The 18,553-nt window shown below is 40.1% G+C and overlaps 1 protein-coding gene across 8 annotated transcripts in view; it reads left to right on the top strand.

Moving 5' to 3' along the window:
- Positions 1–15,544, top strand: part of Tut4 (terminal uridylyl transferase 4) — an 89,747-nt gene extending 74,203 nt beyond the window's left edge. For 4 of the 8 annotated variants that reach the window (XM_055628706.1, XM_055628708.1, XM_055628711.1 and 1 more), the window contains 4 exons: positions 1,003–1,103; positions 6,421–6,871; positions 9,556–9,714; positions 10,937–15,544. In XM_055628706.1, coding sequence (XP_055484681.1) covers positions 1,003–1,103; positions 6,421–6,871; positions 9,556–9,714; positions 10,937–11,007 — 782 coding nt within the window. In that variant the 3' untranslated portion in view covers positions 11,008–15,544. The remainder of the gene's footprint in view (positions 1–1,002; positions 1,104–6,420; positions 6,872–9,555; positions 9,715–10,936) is intronic. The other 4 variants (XM_055628707.1, XM_055628710.1, XM_055628712.1 and 1 more) reach the window with 2 other exon arrangements.
- The last annotated feature ends 3,009 nt before the right edge of the window (positions 15,545–18,553 follow it).

The following is an 18,553-nucleotide window of genomic DNA, read 5'->3' on the forward strand; positions in this document are numbered from 1 at the left end:
GAGAGATGGCTCAGCATTACTTGCTGCGCTGCTAGGGGACCCGAGTTCAGTTCTCAGCATCCGTGCTAGACAATGGATCACAGCCTACAACTTCAGCTACAGGGGTTGGTGCCTTCCTCTGGCCTCCAAGTACAACCTGAGCTTACATAGCAGGTGTATGTATGGAGTGTGTGTGCACGCATGATGTGCTTGCTTGAACACACACATACACACACAAAATAATCTTTAAAACATAAAGGTGCTAAAGAGGTGATTGAGCAGTTTGCATCGAGTGCTCTTCCAGAGTACCCGTGTTGTGTTCCCAGACTTCACACGGCAGCTCACAGATTGTAACTGCAGCTCTAGGGGACCACTGCCCTCTTCTCGCCCACATGCATCTGGTGTGTAGACATACATGTAGACTTATACACACGACATAAATAACAGTAAAAGTAAAGATCAACAAGCAAGGGGAGAGGGTCCAGCTCAGGTAGAGTGCGTATGCAAGGCCCTGGCTGTGGTCTCAGATGGGGCTGCTGTGGAGAGCACTAAAGGAATTGTTGTGTAAAAGCTTCCTTTAGTCTGATCTTCCGAGGACTCTGTCTGCTGCTTCTGTGTATATTCTTTCACTTCACCAAAATGAAGAGAAGCTTAAGAAAATGTATAGACTTGAAGTTGTTAGGACACTGCTGTTAGGCTTGGGGCTCTGTGTGGAGCACTTGCCATACTGTGTGAGACCCTGTGTTCAGCCTCCAGTGCACGGAAACAGATGCCTTTAAAATCATCTTTAGTTTCACTGATTTTTTTTTTTCATTGCTGTTACTTTCCTATGTCATTTGTTTGTTTGAGACAGCCTCATACTGTGCCCCAAGCTGGCCTGGACCTCACTGTGCAGCTCAAGTCTTGAACTCACAGAAATCCTCTGCCTTAGTGCTTCAAACATTGAGATTATTGATGTGAAACAGTGTGCTTCCTGCTTTTTCTGTATCTTTTGAATTGGTGTTTTTGGGTGTCTTCTCTCAGCAGCCCAGCTGGTCCGAAATCTGGTCAATGCTCAGCAGGTGGCTGGGTCAGCTCAGCAACAGGGCGACCAGTCCATAAGGACCAGACAGTCTTCAGAAGGCGTAAGTACGCTGTGTAAGCATGAGTCTGACAGCTCTTTAAAGGAGAGATCTCACTGGGGCCACTTACCATCTCATGGCTGGAAACATGGCAGCCTGCAGGCAGACATGGGGCTGATCTCTAGGCAGCCAAAGGAGACTGCCATGCTAGGCCTGGCTTGAGCAGATGAGACCTCAAAGCCCGCCTCCACAGTGACACACTTCTTCCAACAAGGCCACACTTCTTGACAGTGGCTCTCCATATGGCCCAAGCATTCACACACACCAGTCAGTGGGGAACATTCCTATTCATACCACCACAACAGTGAACACTAATCATCATATCATGGGTAAGATTGAAAATCACATATTTTGCAGAGTTGTCCTTACGAGGCCCCTAAGCCAAAGTAAAATTTGGGTTTCTATTAATATTAGTGGTATAGTTCCTTAATGTATATGAACCTGCTTCCTTGTTTTTATAATAAAGAAACTACCTAAGATGGAGGGTGAAATAAAGAATAGAAAAGTGTTACTGTTAATAGAAATAGATGTAAAGTTGAAATGTCTTTTTACATTTTAATAGTTGCTGAACCTAGCTGTAAAAATTTGTACTTTCATTTTTTATTTTTTTGAGACAGGGTTTCTCTGTGTAGCCTTGACTGTTCTCGACTCACTTTGTAGACCAGGCTGGCCTTGAACTCACAGAGATCTGCCTGCCTCTGCCTCCTGGAGTGCTGGCAGTACAGGCGTGCACCACTGTACTCGGCCACATATTTTTATGTAGAGTCTTCAAAAAGGTAAAATTATGGCACTGTGAGTTGTTGATTTTTATCAAAAGAGAGGTTGGGAGCTATGCATGGTGATAGATGCCTGGAAGACCAAGGCAGGAAGATCCTGAGTTAAAAGCCAACCTTTTTTTTTTAAAAAAAGATGTATTTATTATTTATACAACGTTCTGCCTGTATACCAGATCTCACTATAGATGGTTGTGAGCCACCATGTGGTTGCTCAGAATTGAACTCAGGATCCTTTGGAATAGCAGCAAGTGTTCTTAACCTCTCAGCCATCCCTCCAGCCCCAAGCCAACCAACCTTTCTTTTTGTAAAATTCAACACATCATAGTGGTGATAGTGGTGTAATTTTCCTAAGACCCTGCCTCAGAAAGGGGGATTGACACTAAATGGAGAGACTGCTCATTTATTGCAATCAGTATTTCCTTTAAATTCTATTGTATGCTCTTTTAGTTAATAGCTTTATTTTTCAAAACATTTATTTGATTTCTTCCACAGTTCTTGTTTTTTTTTGTATTCATAGTGGATTAGTCAGGGTTGTCTAATGAACAGCACTGATAGAGTGAACATGAATGTGTGTTTATGTATAAGGATTTGTTTATTTAAAAAGCAGTTTTTGTGTTTTGTTTTGTTTTTTAAGATTTATTTATTTACTTATTATTTATGCAGTATTCTGCCTTGCATGTGTGCCTAAAAACCAGAAGAGGGCACTAATCTCACTATAGATGGTTATGAGCCAACATGTGGTTGCTGGGAATTAACTCAGGACCTTTGGAAGAGCAAATGGTGCTCTTAACCGAGGAGCCATCTCTCCAGCCCCCAGGGATTTATTTAACAAGAGTGGTTTATAGGCAGTGGTCTGATTAGTCCAACAGTGGCTCTCTCCTGACAAACTAAGGATCTGGTAGTTGTTCAGTCCTTGAGGCCAGATGTCTCAGCCGTCTCAGTCAGATGCTAGAGTCCCAGATAGGTCCAGGGCGCAGCCAGTTTTCAGTCCACTCATTCCAATGGCAGATTCTAATGCCAGAGAAGAAATGGTTCAGGATAGATTAACTTGCTAGTGAGACTGAGGGCAAGCAGAAAAATAATCCCTCACAAATGTGCTCAGCTGCTTGGTTTTTACTTACTTTCTAATATTCAAGTTGATAACCAAAATTAGCCATAACACAGTCATTTTTAAGATAATTTTGGGATATCAACATTCGGCTAATGGGTTCATAGCCCTTTACTTGCCTGTAACTTAACTTCTTTCTCCCTCCTTCGCTCTCTCTCTCTCTCTCTCCCTCTGATCTCACACACTGTTTATCCTAGAACTCAGAGGGTAGGCAGGCTAGCCTTGAACTCCACCCCTGCCACCTGAGTGCTGAGATTAAAGGTGTATGCCAGTGTGCTCAGACTTGCAAATAACTTATGTATATTATTATCACATCATATATGGATATCTGTTAAATGATAATATAGCTTGTAAGAGACAAATCAAATTCAGACTCCTGATTTTTATTAGCTTTGTTAAGTTGTTCTTAAACATTGTAAAGTTTATATTTACTTTACTCCTAAATTAATCATGCTATATGAATTGCTTACTCCAAACCTACTGCTGTGTTTTATGAAGTGTATCACACTAATCACTGGAGTTTAATGTTTTTGGTGGTTAATATGGAGTGGTAGGTGTTAATATGATGAATGTGGGAAAGCTGGGAAGCCTGAACTAAGAGAAGTTAAAAGGTTCCATGCTTAAGCTTTCTAGCTTGAAAGCTGTTAACTGTTTGCTAGCTTTGATGTGACTGATATTTAGGAAAAGCTCTTAAATTAGAAAAATAGTAGGAAGTCTTGGAAAAACATTTAGGGTGTCTACTACCTAGTGTTTAACTACCTATTGTGTACCTGATACTTTCATAAGTATTATGAAATTATTACATTAAACTAAATTATTACATTTAATGTAGTTATCACATTTGTTAAGTGAGGTACCCTATAAATGCGTCTTATCTATTTGTTAATATTTTAAATGTAAAACATATTAAAAAAATTCTATGTGTCATTACCAGTCATTGACACCTTTGAATATTGGTTTTGTTATTTTTTTTTAATGTCTACAAGCTTGGCCCTCATGTATCCTGTTTCTTTCTTTTCTTTCTGAGCCATTCAACTCCTGCTTTCTTCTTCCCTGAGCTTTCCTGAGTGTTGGGATCACAAGAATAGGCCATTGTATCTGACTCTTCACAACCTTAAATTTGGAACCTGTCCATGTCTTTTCCTACCTATAAAGGGCACCAGTAGCCAGGGGCAGTGGAGTATACTGCCTGGGAGTCCCCGATGTCCAGTGGCTGAGCTAGTCTGGTTCCTGAAGCCTAGGAAAAGCATCTTAAAGAGGAAAAAAAAATTCTGAATTTCTTGTTTATATTTTCTGTGTGCACTGTTTAATCTCTATAGAAACATGAGTTAATTTACATTATTATTTATATAAATGGGATTTATGTTTCTGGCCTAAGATCAGAAGATAACTTGAAGTCAGAACTTGAACCCACATGTTCTATATATAAAACTTAGGCTCTAATTATTTTTCTGTTACTTCTAACTTTCTTTGTCAATTGCTCTTCTGTCTCACCTCACATTTCCATAAGAACCTAGTGGATGGATATCATTTTCCTGATACTGAACAAAGCAACTCAACTTTAATGTGGCCAGAATGCACTGCAGCGCTACCCCTTCTCCCAATATTTATATCCTTAATGTCTGTCTCACGATCTAGTTTTCTCGCATTTTTCTTTCCTTAAACTTCTATATCCAGTCAGTCACCAAGTTCTATTGCTTCAGTTTTTCAAAAATAACTCATAATTGGGGCTGGGGATGTAGCTCAGTTGGGAGAGTGTTTGCTTGCCTAACATGTCCAAGGCCCTGGTTTTGATTCTAGTATAAATCAGGCATGGTGACACATACTTGTAAACACTTGGAAGGTAGAAGTAGGACAAGAAGTTCAAGGTCATCGTTTGAGGCCAACATGTACAACATGAGCTTAGAAAAACATGTACAACATGAGCTTAGAAAAACATGTACAACATGAGCTTAGAAAAACAAAAAAATCCTTGCTGGGTTGTTTTTATGCACACCTCTAATCTACCAGCACTCATTTGAGAGGGAGGCTGAGGTAAACAGTATCTGTAGATGGTAGATAGAGACTGCCTCAGATAAAGAAATAAATAATCCTTAAGGTTTTTGTTTTCCTCTCCCTCTGTATTATAATCTCAGGATTGCTGAGGCATAGCAGCTCTCCCCCCAACACACACAGATAGTGTTTCTCTGTGTAACAGCCTTGGCTGTCCTGGAACTTGCTTCGTAGACCAGGTTGGCCTAGAGCTCAGAGAACCGCTTGCCTCTGCCTCTTGAGTGCTGGGACTAAAGGTGTGCACCACCATGCCAGGTTCATTGCACCATTTTAATTAGTTTCATCAGTTTTTTTTTCAAGTGCTTTTTTTCATTATTATTAAATCAGGATGATTATTATAAATTTCATGGTGATTATATTTCTGGTTTGTTTCAAATTTGCAGTGGGTTTTTACTATCCTTTTATAAATTATATGATATCCAAGCCCTCATTGCCTTGTCTGTGCAGTTCTTGAGCCTCAGACATGTCATGTATGGGTACATGAGTACATGTACTCTATTGGTAACTACTTTCAGATTTCATGTACCGTAAACAGTTAAGTGTTTCTATGCCCACAGATCCTAAGACATGTTACTCCTGTTGCTAAATACTCTTCTCTTCTCTGTTTCTTTTGACTTTTACCAGATTTGCTTCTGTTTGCTTTTTAGTTTCAATATAAAGGTTACTTATCCTGGGAAGCTCCTTGGTCTTTACATTCCTTGGAAATTGGAAGTTAGGTGTTTCTGTTTATCATAGTATATTATAAATGATGCTTTAGGGGTGGGGAGTTAATCTCGATTTGTAGCCCAGGCTAACCAGTACACAGGGTCTTCTGGCTTTATCCTCCTGCTGTACAAACTACAGATACAATGCACTACTGTGCCTGCCTGTCCAATTATACAGTCTTCATCAGAATAATAACAATTATACCTAACTTCTTGTATAATCTTTTTCTGCTCACTGATTTTCCTGCCCAATGAACTTTTAAGCTTCATGAAGGCAAAGATATTAGTACTATACTTTCAGTACCTAGCAGTAGTGCCTCGTGCACACAGTTCAGGGGCTGTATGAAAGTGCCTGTGAGTTAGTTATATGTTAGTTTCTAGTTTACAGAGGAAATATGTGTTGTTCATGAAAAGAATGGTGCAAGGTGTTCACTCTCATACTCTCTCTCTCTGTCCGAACAAGAAAAAGGCTTATGAATCATTAATCATGTAAGAGAATTGGGCACCTGGGAAAATTTTACCTTTGTGTATAGGAGATCATATTCCTTGCTGTAATCTGCATCATGTAGTTCTGTTTATAGTGTTCTGATGAGGTAACTGTACTATCATAAGCTTAACTTTTAGAAAGTTAAGATGGTCATAAATAAAAATTTTAAATTGTCTTTTTTTTTCTTCTGCAGTCTGATTCACCATCTTATTCTCCTCAGCCCCAGCCATTTCCACAAAATTCTCCCCAACCGTCTGCTATTCCCCCACCTCCACCTCAGCCAGGATCCCAGCCTAAGCTTGGCCCACCCCAGCAGGGAGGCCAGCCCCCTCATCAGGTTCAGATGCCCTTGTACAACTTCCCTCAATCACCACCAGCTCAGTATTCGCCCATGCACGGTATGGGATTGTTGCCAATGCACCCCCTCCACCAGATCCCTGCTCCATCGTGGCCCATCCACGGCCCGATGCTCCACTCTGCTCCTGGCAGTGCCCCCAACAGTATCGGCCTGAATGACCCCAGCATCATCTTTGCACAGCCTGCTGCCAGGCCGATGGCAGTCCCCAGCTCCTCTCATGATGGACACTGGCCTCGGACCGTGCCTCCCAACCCTCTGGTCAACAGTGGTGCAGTGGGTAATTCGGGTAATTGTCCTTTTCTCTTCTTTTATATTTGGTTGTGGAAAGGTTATTTGTTTGGCATTATTGGTTGAACCTGGGATAACAGTGAGAAGAAAGGGCAGGTAAGTTTTATCTATGGAGATGGAATATAGAATTTAGGGCTCTGGACACAGACTATCAAAAATTGAACCTTGTCTGCCATTTCTTACAAGGTCTTGACATCTAGCATTTGTTCTCTAAAATAAGATTAAGTACCATATAACAGGAATGTTGAGAATATGAAATGAGGTAATAGTTGTAAATGTTGGTCTTGTTTTTCCTTTTCATCGTCACCTTATAGTGTAGATACTATTGGTACTCATTTAATGGATGATAAACGTGAAGGCCTTCAGTATGATACTGCATACTTGCAGTCTCAGCACCCAGGATGATCGAGACTAGCCTGGGCTAAGTGAAACCCTGTGTCAAAGAACAAAAGCCTGAGAAAGTCAGGTTTGTTAATGCATTTGAGGCCAGCTTGAGCTACATGAGATGCTCCCCCGCCTTTTGGGGTATGTAAAACTCAAGAAGTAAGTAAATTAACTTATCAATTAGTTGATCATGGTAGAGTCAAGACTTAAACTAGTGAGGTTTCTTTGCTTTGGTTTTTACTAAACCTTCGCTCTAGAGTGAAAAGCAGTTCATTTATTCATTCCTTCCCTTCTCTTCCTCTCTCTCTTTTTTTTTTTTTAATTGGAGGGATAATACAAATGTCTCAATGTAGGGTTAAACATAGGGTCCGGAGAAAGAAGGGAGCTTGGAATGAAGTAACACAGAGAGCATGAATAGAGGCTTCTGAAAGCAAAGTTGTAGAAAATGAGACCTAGCCAAGTGTGGGCATGGGTTCCTCAGGGAATGGCACCCCTTCCTCCCTCCCTCCTTTCCTCCTTCTTCCATCCCTCTCTTTTCTTCCCTTTCTCTTTATACTTCTTCCTTTCCCTTCTACTCAGTCCTGCATCATAGGGTGACCTCGGACCCATGGCAGGCCTCTTGCTTTCCCCTCATTGTACTGCCTCCTTGCTTGGATTATAAAAAATGTACCATCATGCCTAAAGGGTAATACTTTCAAAAAGTAAAAGATAGCTGCATGTAGTAGAATCAATAAAGTTATTTAATGTTACTAAAATGTTATACTTAACCTATTTAAAGTCGTTCATTTCTTATGTTTGGCTAATGTTATATTCAGCTTTGTAGTGATAACTATCTGCATCTTAAAAACTCATGGGAAATTTCAAACATACAAAATGACAGTCAAATTTATTATCAGTGAACTTCCTTTTGCTGAACTTAACAGTATTTTATATATGTATTTTTTTTAAATCTGACCCCTTTCCAAGGTTTTAAAATAAAGTCTAAGTCAGTTTATCAAGTTTGCTTTTAAACTTCAGTTTGGCATGGTGGGATGGCTAAGGAGGTAAAGATTCTGCCCCTCAAGCCTGATGACTTGAGTTTGTTTTCTAAGATTCATGTGGTGGAAATGAAGGAACCAAGTCCAGGACAGCCAGGACTACACAGAGAAACCCTGTCTCAAAGTTTTTATTTTATCTGTGTATGTGTATGTGCGTGCATGAGTGCATGTGCTCGTGGGTTGACACATGTGACATCTCATGTTTGGAGGTCAGAGTACAATTTTCAGTAGTCCATTTTCCCTTTCCCCTGTGAATTTCTAGACTCAAGCTCAGGCTGTCAGGCTGTTGGGAAGTTTTTATACACATTTTGTCTGGATTACATACATACATACATACGTGTGTATACACACACACACACACACACACACATGTTCGCTCCTGTGTATTTTTCAGAGCCTGTGTGAGCTACTTATTTTTTTTTTTTCAATCATCATTTACAACCTGAGGCTCAAAAAGGAAGCCATAGTAATTTTCACGACTGTGATTTAAACCTATATGTTTGGTTGCAAAACCCAAGTTTTCAACCACAGTATCTCAACCTTTTTTTGTAGAAGCTTCTTCTAGTCATAGGACTCTGGCCTAGTTGACATTATCAAAAGGGCAAAAAAAAGTTTAGTAACGTGACATAAAATGCTCTGAGATGCATATCCCTACCTGCCTGCCCACTTCCTCATCCTCCTGTTGGTTGCGTTGTTGTTTGTGCATATATGTGTGCTGGTTGTTTTTTGAGACCATCTCTCATGTGTTGCCCTGACAGTTCTGGGCTCATTGTGTAGACCAGGCTGGCCTTGATCCTCAGAGATCTAGCTGGCTCTGCCTCAAGTGCTGGGATTAAAGGTGTTTGCTACCATACTAGGCTTTACCATTTCTTCTTTGGTCTCTTTTTTTCTGTTGTTGATTGTTTTGTAGTTTTGTAGAGAGCTTTCTTGCTCTCAGGGTTTTATACATTCTCCTCCTCTCTAAAATACCCATCTTTCACTTTTGCCTGTTCTTAGGGTTCTGGCTAGTCATTATAAGAAAACCTCTCACCTGCAAATTCTAGATTAGAAATCTTCAGTATAGCAGACATATTATTGTATATATCATGTAGATAAGTAATTTGAACAAATAATAACGCTTGATTCTTTACAAGAAATTTAGTACCATTTAGCATAATACATGGTTAATGGTAGGTGCTCAGTATGTCTGTGGAATGAAGGAATATTTAACTTAGTAAACTAATATTTTAAAATGTGGTTTTCTTTTCTTGTTGGAATGCAGAGCCACGTTTTCGAGGACTAAATCCTCCAATTCCATGGGAACATGCACCACGTCCCCATTTCCCCCTTGTCCCAGCTTCGTGGCCTTATGGTTTGCATCAAAACTTCATGCATCAGGGAAATCCAAGATTTCAGCCCAACAAACCCTTCTACGCTCAAGGTACCAATGCTTACGAGTCAGTTATTAATCAGGCTGGATGGGTTTATTCTAAGATGGGGATCTCAGTGGAGGCCAGGTTCTACGAGTAAAGTAACATTGATGCATTCAGTAACACTGGGAGGGCATACTGAACGCTTGTTACCCAAACACGGGTAGAACACAGTGTCCATCCTGAATGCATATTTTAATGGGAGAGGCGTGCATATAAAAGCAAGTAGAAATGCTTACATGAGTTAGCAGTGTCCTAGTTGTCCACCTAGGCAGGGCTTATGTACCAGTGAGTGTATCTGAATTTTGTCTTACAAAAATTGAATTGTTACCCTAGAATTTAGAAGGAAGGAATGTGTTCTTAGTTAAAGGAATACATGTAAAATGCCACTGGGTTTTGGCTAACATAAAAAGAACAAATAATAGTAGAGAGAGGGGGTGCTAGAAAGGGAACGTAGGCTAGAAAGGACTGTGAAGGAGTCTGAACTTAATTCAGTAAAGTGAAGGATCTAACAGTGTTTGAGTCAGATTTGTGCAGTAAACTAGGGCATCAGTGAACTAGAATTAGTTATTTTCTTGTGGTGCTGTACTAATAGCAGTATAGTGCTGTGACTGCTGTAATAAACACTACAGTTCATACATTTTAGGACTAACACCATTTTATCTCAGCTCTTACTTCAAAAGTATCTGTTTCAAGAGCGAGTAACGTCCTGATCTATGAACGGTTGGACACTTGGGTAGTAAAAGCATTGGTTCTCAACCTGTGGGTTGTAACCACTTTGGGTAGTGGACAGACCCTTTCATAGGGGTCACCTAAGACCATTGGAAAATAGATGTTTACATTATGATTCATAACTGTAGCAAAATTACAGTTACGAAGTAGCAATGAAAATAATGTTTTGTTTGGGGGTCACCACAACATGAGGATCACAGCCTTAGGAAGTTTGAGGACCACTGCTCTAGAGTGAATGGCAGTTCTTTGGGTTTATCTCTTAAGCAGACATAAAGCTGAGGAAGTTCTGTCAGTTACAGAATTTGCAGTTTTTATATCTGTGGGGTTTTCCGTGTTTCTTGCTCCATTTCTGGTTTCTGTCTTTATACACCTATGTTTGTCTCGTGTTGTCAGGCTTCTCTTACTATATGGCTTTTGAACACTGTGCTAACTAGTTAGCAGGTTTTTCTGAAGGGTTGTGAGGTGTAGGCAGCAGCCTCAGTCGGCTGTCTGTTGTCTCAGCAGACAGATGTGCCGCTCGCCGCTGCAGAGAGCGCTGTCCCCACCCACCAAGAGGGAATGTGTCGGAGTGACGCCAGCCACAGCAAGCAGCCGTCCTGCTGTCTCAGGGGCGTCTGTACCTCAGAAGTCGGTCATGCTCAGAGAAAAAGTGACATGTAAGGAAAGCAACACAAATCAGGTCCTGATTTAAAATTCTAACACACCTTTAGATAGCTTATTTAAATTCTAAGACTGTTTTTAAACACTGTATTATTTGTATATAAATATGAACTATAGTTTTTACTGGTATCACTAAATTGAGTGATACAAATTTCATCTATTTTATTACCCTATTTTTAAGGGAATTTTATGTTTTGTTTAACCTTGATGAATTGTATAAAGAGAGAATTTTAAAAATTACATTCTTTATTTTCTATTAGCTGTATTCATACTTTGGTTGCTTCAGACTTTATATATATTGTTCTTAAGGATTAGGAAAGATTTCATGTGTTTTAAATTTGTCACTTCTATTCTTTACAGAACCTTGTAGTGCCAAAACTTTTTAAAAGGTTAAAAAAAAATAAAATTACAACATAAAGATTCAAAAAAATTTTCTTTTACATACTTGTATATTGAATATATTCAAACTTGAATGGAAAGTTGCTTTTGTCTGTATTTGAAGTTCTATTTTAAGTTAATAAATCTTTTTGACAAGAGTCAAATTTGGTTAATTCATCTGGTTTAGAGGATAGGAATACAGTGTAATAATTGAAAGATTTTACTCTCAGTGACTATTCTAAATCAGACTCAGTTTTAGAGATTCAAATATATGTTCCTCATTTTACTGGATTTTCACAACCACTGTATAAAGTGATAGAAGCAGATGCCATGTCCATTTTATCATTGAAAATGAAAACTGAAGAGCACAGCAGTGAATTCTAAAGGCAGCAATTACATGCTGCAGTGTGACTCCTCATCCATTTTTTGAGGTTGTGGTTGTATTGCAGAGAACGTTTCTGCCATGTGCAGAACATGGGTCCAGTCGGTAGCAGTGCCCTCCCTCCAGCCCACAGGTCCCCGCCCCAAATCTTTTAAAAGGGAAGTTTACCAAATACAAGTAGCGGAAAATTCTTTATTGAGCTAGTATGTGCCAGACTGTCCATTTCATATATCTGTTCTGCCACCTGGAAAGACACTTGCCAGGATGTTGATTGTTTATCAATACTTGTGATGAGTGTGATCCCTTTCTCTCCTGGGATATATTCTGAGAAATACATCATGGGGCGAGGCTATCATTGTTCAAAGATCAGAGTTTCCTTAAACAGAGGTGATGATGTCATTCAGTTTAGCATATTTGGCTTCTTGTTGCAGTTAGCAGACTGGCTAAACATGAGCTGTGTAAGGCTGCTGGCGGAACATGTCATACTCCGCTAGGATGAAATCGAGGCCAGCCTGGCCTACAAAGTGAGTCAAGACTGACAGGGTACCCAGAGAAACCCTCTCGGAAAAGCTTAACTTTCTAAAGTGTATATTAAGATCTATAAGTGTGGGTGCTGTACCATTTTTATAAGGTACATCAGGACTGATAGAGCAGCCCCACCATGAACCTTCAGGTGTAGGTAGTGCTGCGATCACGGCACATTTTCAGCCACATCATTATCGGCCAGGAAGTTGGTCAGTAAGCAAAATGTTGTTATAAAGTGTATGATGTATTGAAATTCAGACTTGAGAATGGTAGTGGTATATTTTTTAAGCTATTCCTTTTACAGTATTATTTTTTTGTCCTTAGTCCCTTAATTAGATTTGTCCACTGAAATTATAAATATTTGTAAAAGCTAATAGTAGATAAAAATGTATCTTAAGGATAGTATATTATTAAAAAGGAGACTGCCTGGGCTCCTGCCGTATTTTTTATTTGGCAGATACTTGGAAAAATTGCTGAAATGCATGTGGTTGAAGGTATCCCTGCCATAGTAATAGCCCCAAGTTATGGGCAGGTATATATACTGTTCGTTTCTCACATTACAGAGTCAGTACTATTTATGCTCGTAAAAAACAGTGGAGTCAGCTTTTTTTGTTGTGTTGTTTTGTTTCTTTTTGTTGTTGTTGTTAATAGTATTCCTGATTCCCCTGTATTTTTGTGTTAAAAAATCAAGTTGGAGCATTCTGCATTCCTAGCATTAGTGGAAGTAGGGGGATCAAGAAATTCGAGGTCTGTCTAGCATGATGGCACAGAACTTTAATCCTAGTTCTTGGGAGGCAGAGGCAGGCAGATCATGAGTTTGAGGCCAGCCTGATCTACACTGCAAGTTCCAAGCTAGCCAAGGTCATACCTCAAACAAACAAACACCAAGAGATTGAAGGTCATTCTCAACTAGAGTTTGAGGCAAACCTGAGCCTACAGACTGTCTCAGAAACAAACAAAAAGATACGTTTTTTAAACATTCAGATTTGTCACCTGGGATTTAAGAGGATGATACTCTTTTCACTGTTCTTTCTTCTTTTGTGTATAACAGATTTTCACTGAAAACAAAAGCCAAAGAAACCCTTAAATAATCTGCAGCAAGCACGGGACGAGGTGTAGCACACCTTGGGAGGCATAGGCAAGGGGTCTCTGTGTAATCTGAGGCTAGCCAGGGCTACAGAGCAAGATCCAGGACCGCCAGGTTATAGAGAGAAACCCTGTCTTCAAACCAATAACCAGTCCAAAAGCTGCAGCGAGGGAGCATGCTGGAGCTCAGCCCCTTTCCTGAGGGTAGCATGTCGTTAACCCAGGCTTTACTTAGATGATAGTGTTCCATTCCATGGGTTTGGACATAGCTGCCCTTCCAAAGTTAGCCAAGCTCAATAACCTGTAACACTGTTCTAAGCTGAGGAACAGAATAATCTATAATTTACATCATAGCTTAGTTTTGTTTGAAAAAGTAATTAACAGCACAAAAAGTTATCAGTCCTAGAGAACACATACACTCTTAAAAACTCAAAATATTTTTGATAATAATTTGTGTGACATTTGATGTGGAGGTGGTTTTACCTTGTCCCATTAATAGTTGCAGTATTAAATGTGACACATGCCTTTAATCTCAGCACTCTGGGAAACAGAGGCATATAGATCTCTTTCTCACAGCCAGCCTGATCTACAGGCTAGCCAAGGCTGCATAGTGAGACCTTGTCTCAAAACACCAAAACAAAAATATTTCAAGATGTGTAATTTAGCTCTGTATCCCATTTTTTTAATTGGATTACTTGGTTTGTTGTTGAACTCCTTAAGTTCTTTATATATTCTGGATATTAGCCCTCTGTGAGATATAGGGTTGGTGAAGATCCTTTTCCAGTCTGTAGGCTGTTGTTTTGTTCTTTTGACAGTGTCCTTTGCTTTACAGAAGCTTTTCAGTTTCATGAGGTCCCATTTATTGATTGTTGCTCTTAGAGCCTGTGCTGTTGGTGTTCTTTTCAGAATGTTGTCTCCTGTGCCAATGAGTTCTAGGCTCTTCCCCACTTTTTCTTCTAACAGGTTTAGTGTGTCTGGTTTTATATTGAGGTCTTTGATCCACTTGGATTTTAGTTTTATGCAGGGTGATAAATACGGATCTATTTGCATTTTTCTACACGTAGACATCCAGTTAAACCAGCACCAACAACCTAGATGTCCCTCAACTGAAGAATGGATGCAGAAATGGTGGTATATCAAGGAATGATACTCAGCAATTAAAAACAAGGAAATCATGATATTTGCAGGCAAATGGATGGAACTAGAAAAGATCATCCCGAGTGAGGTAACCCAGAAGCAGACAGGCATGATATACACTCACTTATAAGCGCATATTAGACATATAGGATAAACTTACTAAAATCTGTAGTCCTGAAGAAGCTAAACAACAGGGAGGACCCTAGGGAAGATGCTCACTCTTTCAGAGGAGCAAACAGGATAGACATCGGTAGCTGGAGAAGACAGGAAACAGGACAGGAGCCTACCACAGAGGGCCTTTGAAAGACTTTACCCAGCAGGGTATCGAAGCAGATGCTGAGGCTCCTAGCCAAACTTTGAGCAGAGTGCAGGGAATCTTATGAAAGAAGAGGGAGATAGAAAGACCTGGTGGGGACAGGAGCTCCACAAGACCAACAGAGCCAAAAAATAATCTGGGTTTAGGGGTCCTGCAGAGACTGATGCTCCAACCAAGGACCACACATGGAAAGGACCTGAACCCCTGTTCAAAGAAAGCCCATAGACTGCTCTGTCTCCAAGTAGGTTCCCTAGTAAGGGCAGCAGGGGCTGTCTCTGACATGCCTGCTCTTTGATCACTTCCCCCTGGTGATGCTGCATTGCCAGGCCACAGAGAGGATCCAGATAGTCAGAAGAGACCTGATAGGCTAGGGTCAGAGGGAAGGGGAGGAGGACCTCCCCTATCAGTGGACTAGGGTAGGGATGAAGTGGGGGGAGGTGCGGGGGGCAAGGGATTGTGAGAAGATGAGGGAAGGGGATACAAAGTGATTAAATTGTAATAAATAATAAAAGTGAAAAATAATAACACAAAAATGTGTAATTTATTTGTCCAGTCTTCACATAAACATTCTTGCTGTAAGTTTTTTCCTATAAATATAATAAATAGTAATGGCAAAACAGTGCTATTTGTTTGTAAATGTATTCTGCTGGGGAGCATGGGCTTGAAGAAAGGATGAAGGTTTTTTACATTTGTAATTGTGTCTATTGCTGAGAACGTATATGCATGTGAACAAGTGCCGTGAGTCTAAAAGAGGGTGTTCTCAACCCTGAAGCTGGAATTACGGGTCGGTACAATCTACTTGAAGTGCCTGCTAGGAACAGATCTCAGCCTCTGCAAGGGCATATTCACTCTTGACCACTGAGCCCTCTCCAGGCCCAAAAGGACAGAAGTTCTAACGTTGGGCTGGAGAGATGGCTCAGAGGTTAAGAGTACTTACTGACTGTTCTTCCAGAGGTCCCTAGTTCAATTCCCACACCCACATGGTGGCTCACAACCTTCTATAGTGAGATCTGGTGCCCTATTCTGACCTGCTAGCATACGTACATGCAGACTACTGTATAAATAATAAATAAATCTTTAAATTTTTTTAAGAGTTTCCTAACAACGGTTCCTAGCTAAAACTCAAAACTCCCTTTTTCTTGTAAATGATAATGGACTGTGTTTAGTAAGGTAAAGTTTTAAAGTAGGCCTAGCAAGATGGCTAAGCAGCTAAAGTGCTTGCCGTTCTTGTTGATGGAGGTCACTCTTCCCTTGTACACACACAAAATAAAATGTAAAATACAGAAGTCTCCCAATTAAGAATCTAGTATTCTCTGGTGAACTTCATTCTACCCTATTAACCATATATGCACAAGATGTTATAAAAGTGTGCTTATGTTTTAAAAAACAACTTAGGAGGGAACTGATGCCATATTCTGGGCTAGTGAGGTACTTAAATATAGGATATTAATTTCATCAGACTTAGAAGAAAACCAGGAAACTGAAATGTTTTTCCACATAAAATTTCAAGACTGCTCAGAAAACTAAGGACAATTCTGTAAGGCGCTGAGGGAACATTCATTTTTTTATCCTCATGTTTCTTAGACATAGTATGCTTAGTACAGAAGGAAATGAGCAGCCTGTACTGTACAGTTTGTACTGTAACGTGAGTAGCATGGTGCATGTAGACGCATGTTAAGATCGAGGAGTGGACCGGTTTCTTCCCTCATTAATGCAGGACTCAGGGAGCGAAGTCTGACCATTAGGCTTGATATTTTCTCATTTTTGTTTAAAATCAGAATATACTACTGAAGAAACAGGAGGAGGTTAATTAGGCTTATGTTAGGTTGTTTTATTAGGACCTACTAACCAAAGCCTATTTATTTGCCCTGTAAAAACATCTTAATGTCTTAGTGGTAAGGTCATGTAAGTTTTAAGGAAGGGGGTTTGAAAATCGTGGAAAGTGAAATCCATCTAGTGGGTTAAAATCTAACTGCAGGAGTTGGAACAATAGCTCAGTGGTTAAAAGCATTTGCTGTTTGATCCTGAAGAGTAGTGTTTGCACCCCAGCACCCGTGCTGGGTGACTCACAAACACTGTAACTGCCAGCTCCGAGGGACCCAACACCTTCTGGCTTGTTAGCACCTGGACACTCAGAGACATGCACATATACACACAAAATTTTTCAAAATCTTAGCATTTTGCATATTTTTTTTTCCTTTTGTTTCTTCTTCAAGGTGGTTCTCTGTGTAGCTCTGGCTGTTCTGGCCCTCCCTCTGTAGACCAGGCAGGCCACAAAGAGATCCACATGTTGTCTGTCTCCCGAGGGCTGGGATTAAAGCCATGTGCTACCACTGCCCAGGCCACACAATTTCTTAAAGCCTGTTCAGCACAAATACAGTTGAAATGCAAAAAAATTACTTCTCAGACCATGTTTTAACCAAAGAATCTTAGTGCTACCATTCAAAAGCCTTTTTAATGAGATAGATAGAAAAATGTTTTTAAAATGTCATCTCTGCAAATTTGTGGTTTGCCAAAATAGTCTGTCATGTTGTATTCACCCTTACCTCATCATGTAGTCTAATTAAATAGGGATATTGTGCTTCTTGCTGCCCATTGATCCATCTTTAAAATTTGGGAAGGTTTCTCTTCAAATACTGTTAGGGGTCTTCTGTTGTAGGTCTTTGTTATTTCAATCAACCTTAGTAGGAAATTTTATTTTAACCCAATACTGATGGTACTTGGTTAGCCATGGGTCATGTAGGCAGAGGCACCTTTCTACTTAAATCATCTCAGAAATAACTGCTAGGAAATCTCTACCAGACTTGAATGGAGATACTTGATTTTATTTTTAAAAGTCACAGTATATAGTTGTATCCATAAGCCACCATAGGACTTACAACTTGATTAATTTAGGTATCAAGATTAGAGGACTCATTGAATATGAAAGTGCAAATTGCTAAAAACTCCTTTAATGTGGCTACAAAAGTCCTCCAGGCAACAGCAGACAACAGAAATGTTTGTTTGTTCAGTGACCATTGCATTCTGGAAAGCTGCTTATCTTTACAATTTCTGGGATTAGAGTTGCAGGAGGTCAATCATTTCTCCCATTTTAAGGGAAGAAAGGTTAAGTGCAGGCAAATCTTAACCCTCTCGATTCAGTGCCTGTGGACTTGTCGTAGCTACTGATTCCTGCACCTTTGCGAGAAGCTCGTTCCAGTATTTACTGGGGGAGCTGTATCACAAGGATTGGCATTGCCCGAGGCGCTATTGTTTACTCTTGTCTACACATAACTCCCCGAGCATTGGAGTCCTTCACATTTCTGGCCTAGATCACTATGCTGAACTCTGCCAGGCCCTACTTGCACCCATGTAGAAATGTCACATTGGTCTCAACCTTGCTAACCTTCCCCTGAGTGTGTCACTTTTTAAAAAGTTTATCACTTTCACTCCTCCCATAACCGTTTGACTTCCACAGCTGAAAAGCACTATATTCTGTTATGTAACTCGGGTCTGAACCAGGAATAATACCCTGCACTGCAGGGAAAGTTGTGATCCACCATGCCTGGCTTGTGTAAAGGATGTTAAAATAGTTAAGTGGAATCGTGCTGAACTGTTTAATGAAACTGAATTGAAAATACAGAGAAAGAATGTG

The sequence above is a fragment of the Psammomys obesus genome, unplaced genomic scaffold (genome assembly GCF_907164565.1).
Source record: "Psammomys obesus unplaced genomic scaffold, mPsaObe1.curated_primary_1811, whole genome shotgun sequence".
Lineage (NCBI taxonomy): Eukaryota > Metazoa > Chordata > Mammalia > Rodentia > Muridae > Psammomys > Psammomys obesus.